The 19,832-nt window shown below is 37.1% G+C and overlaps 2 protein-coding genes across 2 annotated transcripts; both read right to left on the bottom strand.

The window, feature by feature from the left end:
• Nucleotides 1-174: 174 nt before the first annotated feature.
• rfng (RFNG O-fucosylpeptide 3-beta-N-acetylglucosaminyltransferase) lies at nucleotides 175-13,862 on the bottom strand. Its single transcript, XM_051915065.1, has 9 exons — nucleotides 13,460-13,862; nucleotides 10,065-10,522; nucleotides 6,772-6,820; nucleotides 6,438-6,540; nucleotides 4,372-4,525; nucleotides 4,191-4,276; nucleotides 3,653-3,818; nucleotides 1,989-2,074; nucleotides 175-1,109 (listed from the first exon to the last, which is right to left on the bottom strand). Exons 2-9 carry the CDS (start codon nucleotides 10,476-10,478, stop codon nucleotides 1,043-1,045), a joined length of 1,125 nt encoding a protein of 374 aa, XP_051771025.1. The 5' UTR covers nucleotides 10,479-10,522; nucleotides 13,460-13,862; the 3' UTR covers nucleotides 175-1,042.
• A 2,686-nt stretch (nucleotides 13,863-16,548) lies between these two features.
• Nucleotides 16,549-18,618, bottom strand: pts (6-pyruvoyltetrahydropterin synthase). The gene is made up of 6 exons (XM_051915233.1): nucleotides 18,370-18,618; nucleotides 17,931-18,010; nucleotides 17,796-17,818; nucleotides 17,649-17,705; nucleotides 17,251-17,321; nucleotides 16,549-17,167 (listed from the first exon to the last, which is right to left on the bottom strand). The coding sequence occupies exons 1-6, from the start codon at nucleotides 18,432-18,434 to the stop codon at nucleotides 17,044-17,046; spliced, it is 420 nt and encodes a 139-aa protein (XP_051771193.1). The 5' UTR covers nucleotides 18,435-18,618; the 3' UTR covers nucleotides 16,549-17,043.
• Between the last annotated feature and the right edge of the window lie 1,214 nt (nucleotides 18,619-19,832).

Raw genomic sequence — 19,832 nt, 5'->3', positions numbered from 1 at the left:
GTTTTGAGTGCATGAACTTCAGGGGAGACTGTGAGAGTGGATTTGAGAGAAGAAAATAATTCATAGTATAATAAATCAACTACTTTCCAGTTTCCACGCAGGACATTTTACATCTTATAAACCACATGCAGTTGCATTGCAGTAACAGGCACGAATCATGCATACACTGGCACATGCATAATAAATAAATTTATTAAAATGAAAATCATACTTTACAACATTATCAGTCATCAGATTTAAAAAAAAAAAAACAGGTGCAAAGACATTCAACTGCAATAGCATTTGGTAGTGTCAACGGAGATCACATTTACAAAGTGTCTGTCACTGTTAGTGTAGTTTTGGCATGATTACGCAAACCACTGGCCTGCAGTGAGGAACGTGTTTGTGCAAATATCAGAAGGATCCTTTGAACGGCACATAAAACACATTTAAACGGTCATGTTTGTTAAAATATAAATGGCAAGCAATGGATAAATTAGCAAGACTTGGACTGGTTGCAACAATTGCTTTTGGTCTGTATATTTTCCGTCCAAGAGTTCTAGCCTGCACATCTAGAGACACTGAATAAGAACGCAAGCTGAAAAGCATTGGCAGTAGATGAGCTGGTGGTTGCATAAATCTTGGAAACAAAATACTATAACTGCATTAATACTGTTTTTCTTGTCCATCTTGCACACAAATTTTAAGGATTGCACCTGGCATATTTATGACCCTTAGGAAAAAGACAACTCTATAAAGATGATGTCAAAGGCTCGAATCATTCCAACGAAAAATCCCCCAGTAAATCTAACAGATAGCACAATCCTTCCAAAACGCTCAGTATATGTAAACCAGTTGGCACTTCTCAAAAACACAATATTTCAGGACAACAATAAATTACAGCCACCCTGTTTCACCATATAAACACAGAAAGTACCAAAAAACACTTGTTAAATAGCTTTACAAGCCACCAACCAGCTCAGTATTATTTTGGTATAAAGAGTTTTATGGAAGTTGAGCTTGCGAAGGTCTGCTCCGTGACGAGGCACTCGTATCCCAGAGGTCAGTGACGAGTCTTGCGTGGGCACCACTCAGTGTCGGGGTAGAGTAGGCAGTGAACCGTTTTAAACCTGAAGAGATAATGGTTGATTAAAGTCACCATGAAATAGAATTTTTTATAAAATATTGCAGTTCATTATATGTATAATATTAAATGATTTATCTGTGCACATTTTCTTTTAAATTCATGTTCCTCATAGTCTTGAATCAGAATAAGTTTCCCTCTCTCTTGCAGCGACATCTCTTCTCTGATGATGAGGGCGGGGCAACCTGTCACTCACATGAGATCCACCAATTGCAAACCACAACCATCCAATCAATTCCCCAAACAAAAATCAAGCCCCGCCCTACATTTGTTCTTGTTTGAGAAGCAGTTTCACTCAGATATATGTCACAATAGGGAAGAAAAGACGAGTGCAACTTACATTTTATGCCCGAGAACATATGAAGCTTTTTTAAAAAACATTTTTAACTTTCTTTAGTGTGTAATGTTGCTGTTTGAGCATGAAAAAGCTTTTCCAGTGGGAGTTATTCTCTATATCAGTGTCAGTGTTTCTGAACTCCCTGAAACACCTACATTTATTCCTCATTTAAATAATTCATATGCAGAATAAAGGGGCGGGGCCTGGTTGAGTTAGTTAGTAGTGTGTTGAAACTGGCGGTTATGGTAAGGGGCGGGACATTTCCCAAACACCAATCACAACACACTGCTCCAGCCGACCAATCAGAGCACAGTGTGCTTTTCAGAAGGAGGGGCTTCATAGAGACAGGAACTAAACAGAGCGTTACTGACAGACTGGGAAGAGAGGAGCTGAACAATGGAGAATATGAGGAAAATAATCAACATTCAATCTAGTAGAGCCCAAAAACAACTTTGTAAATGAGCATAAAATGGCCTCGTTAATAAAATCCAGCACTGAAACTAATATTTGGTGTGCATGTATGTGTACCGTGAAGGGTCTTCAGCCAATGAGAACACTCCCCCGACACTGACCACATTCCTCCTGTTCTCGAATCCACCATAACTGAGGGTCACCTACGGAGGAAAGCAAAGCAACAGAAACTGTGAGGATCTCAGTCATAAGAGTCATCATGGGATTGAAGTCGGCAGGTATTGTGTAAGTAGGATATATATTTACACAGATGGGACAGTAATCTGGGATCAAAGCCAAGCCTTCAATAAATGCTGGAAGTGTACACTTGTTTTGACAACCAGGGTGCTACAATATTAACCCTGTAAAGCCTGACATTGTCAGGAAAAAAAAATGTCATTTTTTTCAAATGCCGTTCAACAACAAATCTTATAGAAAATTATAAAACAATAAAAAAATCTTTTGTTGATAATTTAGAGGCCTTTGAATTCTGTGTATCAAATATGATCCAGTAGGCTTTATAGGGTTAATATTTTTAGGAGTTTAAGTGTGTAGCGCTGAAACCCTATCGCAATTGTTAAATTTTCTCCCCTAAAAGTGATCGGGCAGACCAAACCGTAAGTCGTAGAGACTTGAAACTTTGAGGGCTGGTAGTACTTACACCGTTTACAACGTCACCAAGGCTTGGCCTGATCAGGCTGATGGGGGCGCTACAGCGGTGAAAAGTACAAAATGGCGAAATTTTTGGGTATTTTGGATTTTTTGAAAAACCTACTTTTGCAAACTAGTTCTAGGTTTTTGACCCGATCGAAACCAAACCAGTGCAGCGAGATTCACTGGAGTCTGATTGTCAATAATTATCAAAAAAAGTTGAAATTTCAATTCACGGTCTCTAAGGGCGGCAAAACGTTCAAAGTGGGCGGAGCCACTTTTACTAAAATGGCTATAACTCGTGAACAGAATGAGATATTTTCACCAAACTTGGCACACCTATGTAAGAGCTCATTCTGTGGACGAGTGAAAAAGGATGCGACGACTGGCCACTTGGTGGCGCTATAACAGAAAAAAACATGAAAATGTCTGTAACTACTTCACCGTTAGTCCGATTGACTTGAAAATTGGCATCGAGTGTCTTTGTCTGAGGTGCCATGATTGTCTGTGAGGACATTGGCGTATCTCAAAAAACATGTCCGCCATTGGCCAATGAATTTTGAGCAGCTATCAGACAAGGTTAATGGAGGCCGATCAGAATGAAACTCGCTGGGCCTGTTTGACTCTACCGGGGAGCACCTTCGCGTTTTTCTCGTACTACATGGTAGAACTCCGCATTCTGAGCAACTTTGCCTCTAGGACCGCCGCTGTCCATCGAATTGTTCGTTAAATATTAGAGATTATTTCAAAAACCAACTTTGGCGAACTAGTCCTAGGTTTTTGGCTCAACCTCGATAACTGTTAAAAAGCTTTAAAACCACATATTTCATATGGTAAATTGCCTGTATTGGCTGTAAATGGTCTTTTCCATCTATGATCGAGGTGGTTACAGATTTGCTAAATAAAACAAAAATCTTTTTACGCATGTGCTTAAAGGCCTTAAAATGCTTGAACCCCATTAATTGCTGCTGGCAGCTATATTTACAAGTGTAACTCTTGAAAACAAACTTGCAGTTTCTCTATTATACGTTATGCTGAACATTTGGAAAAATCCCCACTCTTTTATCCCGAGGTCCTCTCAGCAATCTGACCTGTTTGAGTATGTTGTCCGTAGGGAGTCTCTGGAGATTCTCCAGGTGTGAGTGAAACAGGCCTGTGTGTGTCAGAGGAACTTCCAGCAAGGCCTCGATGATGTAGCCTACTGTACAGTCGTCTGGGAGGCGGATCTTCTCTGCAGTTGTAATGAAGTTTCCAAGACTGTGGGAGAGAAAGAAATTTAATTGAACACCAAAACACTGATAACAACCAAAAGACAGTGTATCGATTTGCATGTAAACCTGTTTTAGAGGCCTATATGCAAATTAACAGTGACAATTTGCATATATGATGTCTTAAATATATAATTACAAGTTGTTGATATCAAAACCGTTGTATCGTCAGTCATGCGCTCGCTGAATAAAGCTGACAAGAATGCAGGAAGATGTGTTTACATGCAAAGTGGATCTGGGTAACAGGCATGAATGCATGCATGCCAATGATGTTTTGTTTAAATATTTCCTACCAAGTAAAAACTTGTTTAGCAGCATAATCAGTGCAAGATCACTGAGCAAAGGGTAGGAGTGAATGTACCTTGCCCATGGACTCATTTTGAGCGCTAAGCCTCGGCTGATGCAGAATCCAGCTCCTCCAGTGGCAAACCAGAACTTCACCGACACCTGCAGAACAGAGATTAATAAACGACCATTCAAAAGTTTCCCCCACTTAATTACACCTGCTCTTTCTTTCCAGTCAAAGGACAAGCCGAGCTCACCGATCCGTCGCTCTTGACCCTCTCGGCGGCCTCGATGGGGTGGTCCAGACTGGGTCTTCCCAGGTACACGTCCTGTGTGTGAGAGTAGGACGACAGCAGCTCCAGCAAACTGGGCAGGATCACATAGTTATCATCATCCACGTGACAGAACCACCTGCAGAACAGATGTGATACACTCGATAATGTCAGCTTGCATATCGTTAAAACAACAATTACGATATTAACGTAGACAATAAATATCACACACCCCTTATTGATAATAATCATAAATGTTTCTTGAGCAGCAAATCATCATATCAGAATGATTTCTGAAGGATCATGTGACACTGAAGACTGGAGTAATGATGCTGAAAATTCAGCTTTGATCACAGAAATAAATTAGATTTAAAAATATAGCTCCAAGCAGCAATTAAGGGGCCAAGCACAACAGAAGCAAACAAGGATGGACTATGATAGCAACCGAGACAAAGACACTGCATGTCGATTTTGAAGTCAATCACACCAACAGTAATACATTTAGAGCCAATTTCATGTTTTGTTCAATTATAGCGCAACCAAATGGCGCAGTCCCACTGCTTTTTTGTGTGTCCTCAGAGTGCCCCCATACATTAACATGTCAAATTTAGTGAAAATATCTCATTTCGTTTAGGAGTTATAGACATTTACATGTATAAACACATAAAAAATGACCCACACCTGACTTTGATCGCATTTTTTGCCACTTACTATCAAAATTTTGCCATTTGGCCATTAGCATATAGCCAATGACCTATGATTTCGATTTTCCTATGGTGGTTTCGTCTCGTTTGGACTTACTGTTTAGAAGATATTCGCAAACGTTGTTTAAATGCTAAATCACAACGTTGCATTAACCATAAGGTGAAACCTAGCATGTTTGGTATCGTTGGACTCGGTAAGGATTCAGGAATCCAAGGAGATGACTATCGTGAGAATAAGTCAACCACATCCAAAGTTATAAGCATGTAAATATATTTTTCATCACTAGGTGGCGCTGAAACTTCTCAGACTCCTTCAGGGCTTCGTGCCAATGACCCATATCGAGTTTCGTAATGATTTGTTCATGCGTTTGTAAAATACAGCATTTTACTACAAAATTCAAAATGGCTGACATCCAAAATGGCCGCCATATAATTCGACTTGGCATGACGCCCCGAATTTAACAAGACAACTTTTATGATTTTTGGACAAACCGTTCAGAAGTTTCCGATCGTCATTCACATTTCCGGTCCAGTAGGTGGCGCTGTGCTGAAACGCAGCATGTAATCTCAAGTCATGCTTGTAATGACATGGGCTAAGTTTGGTCTGAATACGATAGTGTTTTATACGTCTATTTTTGCAAGTGCTACGTAAAATTCGTTCGCACATTTTTCAAAAACGGTTTGACAAATCGACTTGAATTCGACTTGAGTTCTTGAACTTTTGGTCAGCATGGTCTGAAGATGATCTGGTTCCATTTTCACAAATTTTTTATTTTTGCAAATTTAGAAAAGGTAGGTTTTTTGGAAAATTCAAAATGGTGGGAAAATTTTCATGACGGAAAATGGTGTCATAGGGTGCAATCGAATCGTCTTGAGCCAAGGAATCAGAGGAAAAATAATTTGCAGTTTTCTAGCCCTTACGGATCAAAAGTTATTAGCATAAATATGAGTGCAAGTTTGGACAGTTGGTGGCGCTAGAGGGTTTGAGATAGAGACTCCAAATTTGCTATGGTGACAGTTCCGACTGGCCTCTATCAGAGTGCCAAATTTCATAACTTTCCCACAAGCTGCCATAGACTTCCAGAGCGGAAGAAGAAGAAGAACGCCAACGAATACAATAGGTGCCTACGCACCTTCAGTGCTTGGCCCCTAAATATACTCAGAGAAATGTCTAATAATATTTCACAATATTACTGCAGCCTCGGTGAGCATAAGAGACGCATTTCAAAAATGCTTTAAAAAGTCAAAAGATTCAGTGTAAATGAATGAAACATCTGCTGATAATGACTCCATGATGACTGAATGCCATGATTTCATGCATTGGGAGCTTGAAGAGATGAACTCAACTTTTTTTGTGACTCGATGAACTTGTCATACTCCACAGACATCTTGCAGCACAGGGCTTGACGCGTGTGCGCCGCGGAGCAGTTGGTGTTGATGATGTTGAGCCCTTGAGGAGACAATGACAGACCACTTATGGTTTCGTGATTTATGACATCGGGATGTTTAGTCATTGCAAAATTTCACATGACACACAGTCCATGTCATGATGAAATGAAGCATGAATGGGGTCAGGATGGTCGGCTAGTCGAGTGGTGAGATTTTATTATGGCATCTGGATTTTTTTCTCTTAATATTAAGCTGTAAAATGGTTTCAAGGTGATTATTTAAGAGACACTACCTGCTTTCTGCTTGAGCTCCTTATCCTCTTGATCAGTGAAGATAAACGTCTGAAACAGAGAAACAACTTTCAGAAACAAAATACATTTTTTTAATATTTAATTTATTTCAGTTAGCGTTTATTTTATGCTTTCATGTCAATATGGACTAAAATCTCTGAGGAATGTTTCCAGCAGCTTGTTGAATCAATGCCATGAAGAATTAAGGCAGTTCTGAAGGCACTGGTACTAGCAAGGTGTACCTAATAAAGTGGCCGGTGAGTGTATACACATTATATGTATATTCTGCATATTAAACTGGGGTATGAGAAAATTACTTCATCTTTAAAGGAACAGATGATTGCTCTGTGCATCCTGACCCTACGTTCCCTCAAAATGTCTATCCAAAACACAAGCCACAAGTATCTGGAGACGAGCAGCACCCCTGATCAACTACAGGTGCCTGAGAGGGACAGAGCCATCTCTGGATCCAGGACTGGCTTATTCATGAAGTTTCTGGCAAACAGCATGTTTGAGCTTTTAAAAAGGGAAACCTTTTTAAAACCTCCAAGACATAATTTTCATTTTTGGATAAACTATTGCTTTCAAGTCCTCCATATCACCTCCACTAGGTCACAAAACTGGAAATGAAAGGGATTCTTGATATTTTCCTGGAAAACTCCTGAACAAAGCCACTGTGAGAATGTCTGAGATTGTTTTTGCCAGAGTTGAGGATTAAAGCTTTCCAACCTTTTTCAGAAAGTGTAACTAAAAAAAAAAAAAACTGCTAAAAGTAGAAGGTTATTCAAGTAGAAAGTCATATAAGGAAAAAGGTTAAGAAGTGGACTTTGTCCCAAACTCTGGACATTGCAAATCTAATAGGGAAAGAATGTTTCTTCTGGCATGAGCTGGCACTTACCAAACACACAATCTAGCTTTATGAGCGAAGCTGAGTTCTTGAAATTTCTTCTGTGCATTTTGGCCCTGTTGTGTAATGGCGAAACAATGGTGCTGCGCTGCTTTACAGGTTAAGTCAAGCTCGGGGCCCCCTTGGGCCCCACTCGGCACTCTGGAGAGGCCTCAGGAAGGGGGGGCGTCTACTGCCCTGGCGCCTTTGGCAGTCAAGCAAACGCACTTGGATGAAAGCAAACACACGCTGTCTTGTGTCTGTGGGTCTCGGGTTGCTGAGGAACTTCCTCTTCCAGGGGGCCCGAGGGGCACCAACACTAACCCCTATACTCTTAAAAGCACCAGGCGCGCCGCCAGAAAGCAGCGGCCACACTTCCTCCTCACAGGTTTGCGCTGACCAATGTGTGTATCAACACCTTTAAACATGTCACTGGACAACTGAAATCACATGCACAGGTCCAGAGGAGCAATAAAGTCCACATGAAATGGAAGTTCAGCCCATTTGTTTTGTATTGTGAACGATTCACACCCATGCATACATTTTTTGGACCTTGTTATGTTTAATCAAAATGTCACAAATCGATCTTCCAGTGAAACAACAGACTTCTCTCTGGTGATTATTTAGTAAGTTTAAACTCCGCCTTTATCGCATTCAGTTCTGCCTCCATCCTATCAACAACGGTCGGATAGAACAGAGTCTCCGCCCTACAGTTTATTTCATTTCAATGTACTTCCATCCAGGTTCTTTAACCTTATTGGTATTGGCTGATATTGTATATTTTTTTAATGCTTACGGGTCAATGACGTGACGGGTCATTTTTTTGTCCAAAGGCATTAATAATAATAAAAAACAAAGATATGACATCCAAAGTATGTAAGGTAGTACAACTAGATCTCTTTTATTGAATCCAAAAGGTTTTAATTATATTTTCTACATATAAAGGTATTTTAAAGATTTTGAAGTGTCAAAAGGTCATTCGGTTTAACTGTCCAAAGGCCAATACAGCCATTTCATTTGTGATTAAAATATCGTAAAATTTAATAAATGTATATATTTTTATTCTGGCATGATTTTATAATCGTATATCAACATAGTGCAAAATGATATTAGAATTATGTGTAGAAGTCGTTGCTTTGTTATGAGAAAGAATGTCCGGAAAAATGAATTTCATTGATGTCATTTGGAGTAACCAATATAAAGGGACCATTTTGGATCAAGTCATGCGGTCAATATCATGTGACAGGATGTGACATCATTCAGACACCTGCAAAGGACCACATGATCGTGAAGCAAAGTAATTAACTCTCTCTTAACTATTTGAAAAATTCATGTTTTCACTTGATCATACTCATGTCCCGAAACATCAGGTCATTCGGTACAACCGCTATAAAACATGGAAAATGTTGTAATATTTTAAAAACTTGTACTAAATATAAAATGTTTGATTGCCTTTTTCTAGCTAGCTAGATATCAGCCTGTTAGCATTGTTTGAAAATATCGTCATTCGGTAAAACCGAAATTTTGGTTAAACCGAATGACTTTTTTGGTGACAAATTTTGTCCATCTTGTAAAAAATGACAAAAGCAGTGTTAATTGATTATAAAAACCACCTAATCTTATTGTTAACACTTAATAAAACTTCAAAATTACTTATAGCTCAATTATGTTTTTTTTTACACTTTTAAAAACCTTATTCGTCAATGACCCTTACTTAAAAGTAATTATTAAAACACTTTAATAATTTAATAACACTATTAAATGTATTTTTTTTAAGTAAATCTCAAAATGAATATCCATTTTTGATACTTTTTATATTTTAATGTTGTGAAGAATTCACTTCTAGTATTTAAAATGAAAATAAAATAAAATTTTAGTTTTTAATGTTTTATTTTTTATTCATTTACACAAAATATTATACAATTTATCCAAACCATAAAAATACTTATTGGTTGAAAATGGCAAATTATTAGTGAGCTGTCATCAAATAGTTTCGACAACTTTATTTTTGAAATTTCTTATTTTATATTTAATTTTCTGAATAAATGCATTTTTTCACCTCATGTTGTTGTGTATGTCGTTCTAATGCAAATACTAGATATGTACATTGATTTATTGATATTTTTCAATATCATTTAAAAAAAAAAACAACTAAAGTTTATTTTTTCATTGTCGATGTCCCGATTGGGATACAGGATTTGCAATTTTCAGAGAGTTCAATTAAATGTTCATATTTACATTTTGTGGTTGCATTTAAATAGAGAACTTGGGTGAACTAGAACAACCCTTAAAAAAAAAAAAAAGTAATGAAAAACTACCAAAACAGATCAAAAAAATGTTTTACCTTTAGTGGATGTTAGAATAATGGTGATTATTTAGTATTAGTAGATAAACGTAATGCTTTCCTACCTGTTCCTTGGCTTTGGACACCCATGTCTGGGACAGGAGCTGCAGTCTGGACTTGTGATATTTCCTGGTGGTCTTAACGGCAATAAAAATGTCTCTCAAATCCAAAGAGTCTTTGGAACGGGACCCGGGGGCATTGGCGTTTGCAGCGTCCCCCTCTAACAACCTCTGCGGGTCCTGGGGTCGTCCTCCGGGAGGAAGTGGGTGAATGAAACTACCATCCTTGGCACCATGACTTCCTTGGCCGGGGTTCCCGTAGAGGTCGTGTCTGGCAGGCTTGGCACGGGGCCGCGGTTGGGGCAGATCCGTCTGACGCTGCGGAGGTTGCAGGGAGGGAATAAGGAGCACCAGTAGGGCACAAAATGCCAGGGAAAGCAGGAAGCAGATTTTGTTGGTGCCGACATGGGATAAGTGCATTCTTCCTGTACTCAATGCCAGCGCCTGCCATCTTCACTGCATCACTGAGTGAACAAAAACACACAGACATATCACTACATCTTAAATTCTCTTAATAAATTAATAATCATTATCTAAACATGAAAGCCGCGATACAACAATTTAAACATTTTGGGATATTGCAATAACACGCCGTTTTTGTGTGTGTCCCTTTAAATGCAAATGAGCTGCTGCTCCCAGCCCCCTTTCCAGAAGAGGGCGGAGCTTTAACAGCTCGCGCTTCGGTCGCTGAACAACTATAAAGCTGGAGAATCTCACGCAGACAAAATGACAACAGTGTTCAGCCTTACATTGTTCAAACCGGAGTCGACACTGATGGAGAGACTCAGGAAGAAGTTACAACTTTTAGAATGAAACTGGTCTGAAATGAATGATACTTGTCGTCTGTGTATCGATACAATATTCCCCCACAAAATATCATGTTACTATGCTGTATCGATTTTTTGCTCCAGCCCCAAAACAAACAAATCTGCCAGGCTCTTTAAAAGAGCACTCGGTTTCCTTTATTCCGCCTAAAGCACATTGTGCAATCCAATGAAAGCATATGCATTCAGTTTCATTTTGGCTCTGGCAAGCCATCTGTCAACCCTAATAACAGACTTAGCCATCAATATGAGCCGTTTCCTGTCTTCTATTTTCAGAGTTGAACTGATACCTCAAGCAGTCACAGATGTGGAAGCTGAAGGCTGCAGTGTCGGCATGAAACCATATTCAAACTCAAGACCAGCTGAAAACTCTCCTAAATGTGACACAACTGCTTCCTCAGTGCCAACAGAAATGTATAAAATATTTCATGCTGAATATTTCCTTTTATATAACAGTTAATTCTGGTCAGCACAGTTTGTATGATGTTGCTTGTCTGTGTTTGTGCTTTCCAGACGGGAGCATGTGAGCGGTGCGGATTCACTGCTGACACACTGTATCCTGAATACAATTAAATCAATTATTTTTGCATCATGTGACAAAATTACAGCTCGACTGGAAAATGCTTTTGAAGAAACTTTTTTTAAGTGCAAAAATTGTTTAGTGTGGTAAATATGATGCCACAACTGAGAGACAGCCATAATGATAAGAAAAACTGATATAAATCATCACACAATAAACTACGGAAGAGGATTAGGGCCAAGCAATAATAAAAAAAATAAAACCATCGTGAGATTAAAGTCATTAAAATGCGAGATTAAATTCGAGAACTTGAGAAAAAAAAGTAAACTCATTAAATTTTAATAAAATTGTTGTGTTTCGAGAAAAAACTCGAAAAAGAAGTCAAAATAAAATGTCAATAAATAAACGTACTAAATTTCGAGAATAAAGTCGTGTTTCAAGAAAAAACACGTTACATTTCGAAAAAAAAAAATGTTGACAATAAACGTACTAAATTTCAAGAATAAAGTCGTGTTTTGAGAAAAAAAAACTTTCAATTTCAAGAAAAAAGTTAAAAATAAAATGTCAAGAATAAACTCATTAAATTGAGAAGTCATTGTGTTGAGAAAAAACTCGTTAAATTTAGAGAAAAAGTCTAAATAAAATGTTGACAACAAACACTAAATTTTGAGAATAAAGTCATCATGTTTCGAGTAAAAAATTGTTAAATTTTGAAAAAAAAAAAAAAAAGTCAAAATAAAATGTTGACAATAAACGTACTAAATTTCAAGAATAAAGTCGTGTTTCGAGGAAAAAAAATGTTAAATTTCGAGAAAAAAAAGTCTCAATAAAATGTTGAGAATAAACTCATTAAATTTCGAGAATAAAGTCATCGTGTTTCGGGAAAAAAAAACGTGAAATTTCGAGAAAAACAGTCGAAATAAAATGTCGACAATAAACATACTAAATTTCAAGAATAAAGTCATTGTGTTTCGAGAAAAAACTCGTTAAATTTCGAGAAAAAAATCTAAATAAAATGAAAATTACTCACCCTCATGTCATTCCAAATCCATAAGACTTTTGTTCATCTTCAGAAAATTTGGACTAAACCACTCAATTCATATGGATTAGTTTTACAATCTCTTTATGAACTTTTTGAAGCGTCAAAGTGGTAATTGCGCAGACTGTCAATGGAGGGTGAGAAAGCTCTCAGATTTCATTGAAAATATCTTAATTTGTGTTCCGAAGATGAACGAAAGTCTTACAGGTTTGGAACGACATGAGAGCGAGTAATTGACAGAATTTTCATTTTTGGGTGAACTAACCCTTTAACTATTACCTATGAAGTGTTTACTGAACTGACAAGCCTGCATCTATATAACCAAGCAAAAAAAAATAGTTTGTTGTGTTGAATATGATGTCACGAGTGAGAAACAGCTTTTATTGAAAGAAAAAAAAAAAGATATAAATGATTTTGGCAGAATAAATATTGACATGGCTTATAATTATTTCACTTTTTGTTTAGATTATGAAGTTTTAAAGATGCAGTATTTAATATTTTTGTAATTAATTTCCATGTTTTAAGATAGAAAATGTGTCTGGGATGAGGGTAAAATACAATCTTAAACCTAAAGCAAATCAAGAAAGATTTAAGGTGACATTTAGAGGGGGAAAAAAGTGAAATCAGTTAGCTTTAATAAACAATCAAGAACAGTGACCGATACTGAATGATTACTATATCCAAAAACCATATTGTTTACATGTAACTTTAATGTGTTTCAATAATACCATGGTACTACAATACTACATGATGTCCAAAAAACAATGGTAACTTACCATGTCCAAAAATCATTTTATTACCATGGTATTTTATGTTAGTGTAAAAGTAATTTTAGGCTTCAGGACTGAAGTGACCTGCACTAAGGTTTCAGCTGCAGTATTACACGTAAAGACATTTACACTGTTTTCGAGGCATTTTCTGCACTGAACTGAAAGTTCACACAAACCGCACAATAAACACTTTGTAAACAAAACCGCGTACCTAAATCTTTTAGGAATTAGTCATAAGAGTCTCTTACCGAGAGCGATCAGGCGGTCGGACGGGATTCGTACGAGTGTGCTCGTCATCCTCGGGACTTTTAAACAAATAACCCGGTCAGATCAGTAAAGATCATGCCAGACTAACGCGAAAGCGACAGCACTGCTGGTGATCTTTGTTCGTCCTCGTCGAGTAAAGTCCGCATGAGTCATCCAGACTCAGCTCCTTATTGTTCCTGCTTTGACTTCTTCGCTTCGCTTGATGCTTATCGAACTTCTCTGATTATTTATTACAGAGTTACTCCCGGCTCAGCTGAATCACTGCTGCAGTGTTGTGCTGTTTCTAATGACCTCTGTGACTGTGCTCTGACAAACAACATATACTAACAAATACATTGTCCTTTCTGTCTGTAGAATGTAGATGCCAAAGGCGCATGCTTTGAAAACCAGCGCCCTCTGGCGGATGTGACGTGATCACAATTTTCATGCTTCTTTGCATATAATTCTGTCATTCTGTATTTCTTTATTTTCTCTAATAATAATAATAATAAACTTTAACCAGTTGCCTATTTTTTTGTATTAATATTATTATTATTATTTTACATAATGCAGCATTCTTACATTATTTAGTCTTACCTTAGATTCATGTTTTTACTTTTGGCTAATGTTTTAATGTTTAATTAAAATGATATTAGGTGGATTTATTAATTATTGTAACTGTTGCATTATTAATTTACTGGACTGACATGGCTTGGAAAACAGTTTTACACTTTTTTTTTTCAAAGACAGATACCGAAAGATATCTGCTGCCCTCGTGTGTCTGTGAGAGGAAACGCGAGCATTTACCTCTAGTTATTTATATCTTTGCTATAGTGCGTCAGTAGGAAATATCAGTTTACATTTCCAAACATTCTTTTTGCCATTAATTGTAATAATCCAGTGAGATTTTTGTATGCATTTGTGTATGTTCTGAGCACAGCCACGAGATCCGATCTCACCATCATCGAGTTCATTTGGGATCACATGAAGAAACTGAGACAGACTAAATCCAGAAGGACTGTGGCAACGTCTCCAAGACACTTGAAGATGGTAGGTGTGGTGACCATAGAGGAATAACTGACGATGGGCCGTTAAATAGTAGAAATGCACTCCCGAGGTCCGCTTCGGACCGTTAAATTATTTTTCTAATATAATTATTTTTCTAATAATTATTCCTTAACCAAGCAAAGAATTCGCCGTTATAATCGGAGAACACTGACTAGCAAAACGCCTCACCCTTTACTCGATTCGCGCCAAGTACCACAGTCAAAAAATCTTGCGAAAAAGGTGATTGTACAAGTTGGGTGCAACATAATTAAAATAACAACAAAGAAATAAACTTACACCGAACAGTTTCCTTCTTTAGCACTTAAAGTAGACGCAGAGGGTAAGAGTTTTGAATAAATATCGTTAACCGCTTTCTGGGCTCGCGCTGAAGATGCCCCGCCCCCATGTGCTGCTTTTTACCGTTATCTTAGGAACTACGGAGTTACTTTTTTCTTTTTATTCAATCAAACATACTATGTTTGAGAGCAAAAATAATTATATTGTAATTAAAAAATAAAAGATTGCAAATAAAAAGTCTTTAAAGTTTTAAAGGGGTCCTTGATTATGATTTCACTTTTTTAACTTTATTTTATGTGTGTAATGTGTTGTTAGTGTGTAATGTTGCTGTTTGAGCATAAACAACACCTGCAAAGTTACGACGCTCAAAGTTCAATGCAAAGGGAGATATTTTCTTAAATCGCTTGACTACAACGAATGGCTGGTAGGAACTACAATGAGCTTCTTCCTGGGTTGGTGACATCACTAACCCTAAAATTTACATAAACCCCGCCCCCGAGAACACGCAACAAAAAGAAAGAGTTGTTGTAGTAGAGTGTTGTTGACATGCCGGCATTTTACGCCGGACTGCTTCACAAACGAGGGTCAATTCAACACAAAAGATTAACATGACGGCACATGCTAGTGGATGAGTTGAATCAACTCCACAGCAACTACATAAATTTATCCACTAACCATTCAGAAACGTCTAAAAGTTGTAACTTCTTCCTGAGTCTCTCCATCAGTGTCGACTCCAGTTTGAACAATGTAAGGATGAACACCGTCGTCATTTTGTCTGCGTGAGATTCTCCAGCTTTGTTGTTGTTGAGCGACCGAAGCGTGAGCTGTTAAAGCTCCGCCCTCTTCTGGAAAGGGGGCCGGGAGCAGCAACTCATTTGCATTTAAAGGGACACACACAAAAAAATGGCTTGTTTTTGCTCACACCCAAATAGGGGCAAATTTGACAAGCTATAATAAATGATCTGTGGGGTATTTTGAGCTGAAACTTCACAGACACATTCTGGAGACACCAGAGAGTTATATTACATCTTGTGAAAAGGGGCATTATAGGTCCCCTTTAATTACAAAAATAAATAGCTTGCAAAACTCTTTGCAGTGCGAGTAAATCTTTGTTTTTCTTTGTGCAGTTTTCATCACGCGCGCACAAATTTACTTTCTGTTCTGCTGTCATTGTTTGCGACTCTAAAACCTTTGCTTGCGAGTTAAAAACTTAAAAACAATTAGTTGCCCAACATGTAATTTCCTTTTAAAGCAAAATTGACACAATTTATAGACATATTAACCAAGCATCTTTTGAGTCATTGCTGAATGGGACATTTTTGGATGGTCGAACCGATCCCAGAGTTCCGAACCAGAGAGAAGGTGCGAAGATCCGGTTTTTCCCCTTACAGACAGAGTTCTGATGGATCTTCGAAGCTACAGACTCGTTATTTTTCATTTGCAATTCTTTATTTTTTATTATTTTTGCAAAACAACTTTTTTTTTTTTTTGCTCAATACTTTATTTTTCTTTTGCAAACATATGTGCCATTATATTGACTCCATGATAATCCTCACATCAGCGAGGTTAATACTGTATATCACGCAACATTTATTATTTTAAGTCATTTTGATGCAAGCATCTCCCCAGATTAAAGACATTGGCATAAATCTCTCATAAATAATGTCCAACACAGAAATCACAGTCAAACATCTAGAACAACAACAACATATGAAAATCTATAGGATCTTTTCCACGATTACACGAGATTTCCATCTTAATATATAAAGTTTATTGGAATGCAATCTGATACACTTGCAGCACCATCTATTGGTAGTATAAATAAAAACATTTTCTCAGCAAAAGCATTTTTAAAAACATTAAAATGCCAACAACAGATTTAAGTACTAAAAATGAATATGATCAAAACATTTTCATTATTCATTAGTACAAATATTTTGAAAATACAAACAAGCCTTCTTTTGTTAAAAAAGGCTTTGAGAAACGTAAAAGAAGAGTTGCTGAGACTTAATTAGTTTGGGAAAAGATTGTGAGTGTGTGTGTGTGTGTGTGTGTGTGTGTGAGAGAGTGTAATCTCTCTGTGTTTAATAGGATCAATCTCCCAGATGAGCCTCAGTCTCAGTGACTTACATTAATCCCATATTGTTGTCCATGTTCTGAATGAAGCGCAGCAGGTGCCGCTCTCACCTAATACACTTTCTAAAGCCACGAAAGCTTTTCTCCTGCACTGAGATCAATTAGTCTATTCGCCTCTGTATACAACAATATTCTTGTCCGTTTCATGCACTTTGATCTCATACAGGCTGTCCGGCGGGAGAAGCTTCGCCATGCCGTCCCAAATAAAGACGCACAGGTTTTCTGTGGTGCTGCGTGAACAAATAAACATGAATATGTCGTTAAAATGAACGTATCGTGACAGATATGTGACAAAAAAAGGGCACAGTCATACCTGACAACATCAGAAAAGTAAGGGACATCCCGGTCCAGATTTTTATGGTCAAGAGGTTTCATGATGGCCTCCTAAAAAACACAACTTATTAACAATTTTTGCATATTTATTCCTTGTACATGTGCTCATATATCATGCATTGTTTTATATTTGAGTTATTTCAATAGTAATTCAGTGAATTTAATAGAGATTACATACAAACACACAGATACATATATATACACACACATATATATATATATAATGTATTTAACATTCATATAGGGTAAATTCAGGTAAATTGGGACACTTTTGCCACTGTGATGATTTAACCCTATTAAATGTATATATTAACTTTAATATATATTAACTTCAATACAAGTTTTCTTATGTAAACTACAAATTAGAAACAGTCGTACCTCAATATAGTCCTTTAGGTCAGTAAGATTCATAACCATCCCTGTGTTCCTGTCGATCTATGAAAACAGACAAATATTTACAGTTCACAATACACTAGATTGTCCGATATTAAAATGTGTCTGTTGTGAGAGATAATTATGCCATACCTTTCCTCGAACCGTCACTTCAACTAGAAAACATAAATATCATAATCCTATTTATTTGTTGCATCCACGAAATAATTAAGATTTTAAGTGATTTCTAATGAGATCATAGTTTATTGGCACTACATAAATACTCACCTTTATAATTATGACCATGGCCATTAGGATTGTTGCACTTTCCAAATATTTGTTTGTTCTCCTCATCACTTAAAGATTTGCTAAAATAAATTACATTGATTAATTAAAAACAAATGAATAATAATACAAATACAATGACTTAAAATAGGCAGATGTTGAAGACATTTATTGGTAAAATCAAGACCGGTTGTTTTAAACTACAATCCCCATAATTCCCTCGTGATGACGCAGCATGTTGCTGACTTCCTGCCACAAGTATCATCCTATTCATAATTCATGGATCCAAACCAGTTTAACGCCATTTCGCATTTTGCTTGTTGAAGTGTAAAAGATTCACAGTGTAAAGTTATAAAGATAAATGTGAGATCGACATACAAGATGGAAAATCAGAGTTAGTTGAGGGTCAGAATGTTAGTTTTGGTGTATTTCTTCACACTACCTGTGTAATCGATGGCAGGCGCTGAAGCTCTGCACTCGTGTGATGTAGGCGATGCGCTCGGACATGTTCCTCTGACAGACCTGACGATGATCGCGACTGTGTTTGTCTCTAACGCTTTATAAGTGACAGCTGCACTGTACATTACAAATGATTCGAGGTATAGTGGAGGCGTGGCTTAACCGAGCCGCCTCTCATCTGTATTACATATGCTAATCGATTATAGTATGACATCAGCACTTTCCATGTGCATGATCATCATGTGTCTTCTAACAAATGTCGTATTATTCACGTTCTCTGTGCATACGTGTTGATGTACACACATACATAGCCTATATATATGTATATATATATATTATATATACATACATACAGTCAAACCAAAATATATTCAGACACCTTGAACATTTAATTCATTAATACAGTTTATTCACTATAGTTTAAAAAAATGGTAATAAAATATGACAAGATCTCAGAGTTAAACTGTGTCAGAAAAAAATAATCTTAATTATGTCAGCTAACACTTAAGCAAAACATGGTCAGGTCAAAGTGTGTGAATAATTTTTGATTTTAAATTTTTATCAATTTTACTGGTAGTCCACTGTATTAAGAATTTTTGGGTATAATATGTGACAGTTTACTTTATTTTGCTATCCTCACTTACAGAAATGAACTATAGTGTCCTGCACCCACTAGTATATAGGCACACACACACTATATATATATATATATATATATGTGTGTGTGTGTGTGTGTGTCTGCGTGGATATGTATATATATGTACATTAATTAACATTTATTATATATGTATATATATATATATATATACACACACAAACCCGATTCCAAAAAAGTTGGGACACTGTACAAATTGTGAATAAGAAAGGAATGCAATGATGTGGAAGTTTCAAATTTCAATATTTTATTCAGAATACAACATAGATGACATATCAAATGTTTGTACTGAGAAAATGTATCATTTTAAGGGAAAAATAAGTTGATTTTAAATTTCATGGCATCAACACATCTCAAAAAAGTTGGGACAAGGCCATGTTTACCACTGTGTGGCATCCCCTCTTCTTTTTATAACAGTCTGCAAACGTCTGGGGACTGAGGAGACAAGTTGCTCAAGTTTAGGAATAGGAATGTTGTCCCATTCTTGTATAATACAGGCTTCTAGTTGCTCAACTGTCTTTGGTCTTCTTTGTCGCATCTTCCTCTTTATGATGCGGCAGATGTTTTCTATGGGTGAAAGATCTGGACTGCAGGCTGGCCATTTCAGTACCCGGATCCTTCTTCTACGCAGCCATGATGTTGTAATTGATGCAGTATGTGGTCTGGCATTGTCATGTTGGAAAATGCAAGGTCTTCCCTGAAAGAGACGACGTCTGGATGGGAGCATATGTTGTTCTAGAACTTGGATATACCTTTCAGCATTGATGGTGCCTTTCCAGATGTGTAAGCTG

The sequence above is a fragment of the Ctenopharyngodon idella genome, chromosome 12, assembly GCF_019924925.1.
Source record: "Ctenopharyngodon idella isolate HZGC_01 chromosome 12, HZGC01, whole genome shotgun sequence".
NCBI lineage: Eukaryota > Metazoa > Chordata > Actinopteri > Cypriniformes > Xenocyprididae > Ctenopharyngodon > Ctenopharyngodon idella.
This window is presented reverse-complemented; position numbering and strand designations above follow the sequence as displayed.

Coding starts and splice junctions, on each gene's coding strand:
- rfng (XM_051915065.1), bottom strand. CDS start 10,478: ATGCACTTATCCCATGTCGGCACCAACAAAATCTGCTTCCTGCTTTCC. Junction 6,541..6,771: donor GGAGCTCAAGCAGAAAGCAG/GTAGTGTCTCTT, acceptor TGTCTCCTCAAG/GGCTCAACATCATCAACACC. Junction 1,110..1,988: donor TTGGCTGAAGACCCTTCACG/GTACACATACAT, acceptor TTATCTCTTCAG/GTTTAAAACGGTTCACTGCC.
- pts (XM_051915233.1), bottom strand. CDS start 18,434: ATGTCCGAGCGCATCGCCTACATCACACGAGTGCAGAGCTTCAGCGCC. Junction 17,706..17,795: donor AAGTGACGGTTCGAGGAAAG/GTATGGCATAAT, acceptor CTGTTTTCATAG/ATCGACAGGAACACAGGGAT. Junction 17,322..17,648: donor ACCTAAAGGACTATATTGAG/GTACGACTGTTT, acceptor TGTGTTTTTTAG/GAGGCCATCATGAAACCTCT.